Source organism: Buceros rhinoceros, unplaced genomic scaffold (assembly GCF_000710305.1).
Source record: "Buceros rhinoceros silvestris isolate BGI_N320 unplaced genomic scaffold, ASM71030v1 scaffold22774, whole genome shotgun sequence".
Classification (NCBI taxonomy): domain Eukaryota; kingdom Metazoa; phylum Chordata; class Aves; order Bucerotiformes; family Bucerotidae; genus Buceros; species Buceros rhinoceros.
Window position 1 is genome coordinate 13,925 of NW_010409188.1, and position 2,318 is coordinate 16,242.

Below are 2,318 nucleotides of genomic sequence, written 5' to 3' on the forward strand. Positions count from 1 at the left end.
CAGATGTCCACCCCTGCCGATGGACAGAACGTGACGCTCTGGTGGTTCAGAGCAATTTGTGCTGCTCCGCAGCTCAGTAGGTCTCAGATTACTTAAGCACATCCTCTCTTTATCTACAAGGGATGAGGCAGATACTGCCACGTGCTTGGATGTATTTTATTTTGGATCATCGCATGGAGGAGGTTATGGATGAACCATGTCCGCCCTGGCACCATGTGCCTGTTTAAAATCACACTGAACAGGCAGATAAACCCAGCGATGCTCTGTGCGGCACTGGATGGCGGAACAGGTTTTGATTTACTCCAGGCAGGAGGAATCAGCACTAGGCAGTTACCAGTTCTGGGGTCTCTGAAGCCCACAAGCAGCTTACAGGGTCCTGCGAGGAGGCTGCGGTTGGCACTGACTATGCCCACTGCCGGGGAGGGGCTGGGCAGGACCCCCAAAACAGGCCACGAAACCTGTTCTGCAATGCATGGACCAGCCAAGGGATGTCACTACCGTGTTGAATGAGCCCTCTGAAGAGCCAGGGCTGTGTTGAACACAGTGTCTCTGCCAAAGGCGGTCACTGCCTGGTGCCTCATCGGGCAGGACAGGACGCTCCACACCGCGGGATGTGCCTCCCACCAAGCTCAGCTCCCAGTCACTGGGCAAGAAATTCCCCTTCCCTGTTTTAAAGTGCAGCCAGATAATGACACCATTTCCCAGCCCAGGAGGAAGAAACCGAATGACGTGACAACTGGGAATAACCTCACGCTCCAGCCTCTGGAAATTCAGCTCTAGGCAGCAGTCACAGGTTCCCACGTACCATCGTTCTGTGCTGTTGTACCGCGTGACTACGGTATCTGAAAGCAAATTCCTTATGCAAACGTAACAATTAGCCTAATGATACTTGAGAAGCAGCTGGGCCTCTGTCCTCAAACACTGCCCAGAACAGCAACAGCACAATGCACACCAAACGCTCCTCACAAACTGGCTGCCGTGGGCAGTGGTTCTCTCAGCTTTCTGCTCCACTGCGCATTTCTCGTCTGGGCTCCCAAAGCATCCCAAGTAGCTGCTGCTCACGCCCTGGACACGTCCGTCACCGTAACTCAGAGCTGGTGATGCCTTTCTCCTGTAAAAGCTCTTGTCACCGCAGAGACAGCTGAAGAAGGGCAGTTCCTGATGCTGTTCTGCTGTGGGACCACGCGCTCCCCAGAGAACAAGCGCGCGGCCACCGCAGGTGAATTAACGTGCCAAAAGACCGACTTGATTGGCAAATGGGTGCAGGAAGACACTCACATGCACTCTGCCATCCTTGACAGCCGGCCCATCCTCGGCCAGGCGCAGGATGAACAAGCCCATGTTGTACTCTTTTCCTCCTCGAAGGCTGAATCCGAACCCTCGGGGGCCCCTTTCCAGCTCCACTGGGAAACAGCCAGGACTCTGTGCAGGAAGTCAGAGGGAAAAAGGATGAGGATCTGGTGGCAGATTTTTCTGGAAAAATGCTTCACACATTTCTGTATCTAGAGAAATGTGCAACCCACGATTTAAACTGGCTTCATCACAACTTGTGCAACCAGGGGCAACAGTTTCATTCTCAGCCTAAGTATACAGAGCATCTTCCCTTCTAAGTCCTAGAATCACACAAAATTTCTTTAAGAAACTTTGCCAAAGGGTCTGTAGCAGCCCTGCTGCAAGCATTTTCTGTTTCTTTTATAATTATGAGTATTCAACTAAGGAGTTGATAAAATTTAAAACATTAGCAAAAACGCTCTGTGAAACACCTTTGTGCATTTTTATACACAACTTCTCCACCAGCGTCTGACAGGGAAATGTTTTATTGTTCTGCTTTTGAATGCTTCCTGGCAATGCCACTGCAGTGCCTCAAGGGTGGAGTGTTTTGCACCTCTGCGGTACCTGTACCTGGGAGTGACGGCTAGCAGCAGCTGAAGCAACACCAGTGTCCGACTGTGCCAAGTGCTTGTGCTCAGGCCAGGAAAGCCTATAACTACTGGAAACTTCTCTTCCAGCTTCCCCTTCCGTAGCTCCCCTGCAGAGAGGTAAAATGAGATGGTCGTTACTCCTGGGTTAACAATCCCCCGGCCAAGCCTTTCCAGCTGTCCTCGGTTCCTTCTGCCAAACCCAACAGCTCGGTACCTGTCTGTGCTGGAGCCCAGTGGCCGGTGCTGCGGAGCTGGACTCTGCCTGGCGGAGTTTGTTCCCGATGGAGGACCGCGGTGTTCTAATGAATACAGACAAAACCGACAGTCAGAGAGAACTTGCCACACAAAGCCAGGCCCACTCACCCCCAGACCGGAGCGGCTAAACGGGGCCCGACA

General features: G+C 52.5%; 1 protein-coding gene across 1 annotated transcript in view; it reads right to left on the reverse strand.

Annotated features, from left to right (window-relative positions):
* MAGI3 (membrane associated guanylate kinase, WW and PDZ domain containing 3) overlaps positions 1-2,318 on the reverse strand; it is a gene marked incomplete at its 5' end in the record, with an annotated part of 29,207 nt that overhangs the window by 2,391 nt on the left and 24,498 nt on the right. The window contains 3 exons of the mRNA XM_010135170.1: positions 1,279-1,422; positions 1,897-2,029; positions 2,137-2,221. Of these exons, the coding sequence (XP_010133472.1) occupies positions 1,279-1,422; positions 1,897-2,029; positions 2,137-2,221 (362 nt within the window). The remainder of the gene's footprint in view (positions 1-1,278; positions 1,423-1,896; positions 2,030-2,136; positions 2,222-2,318) is intronic.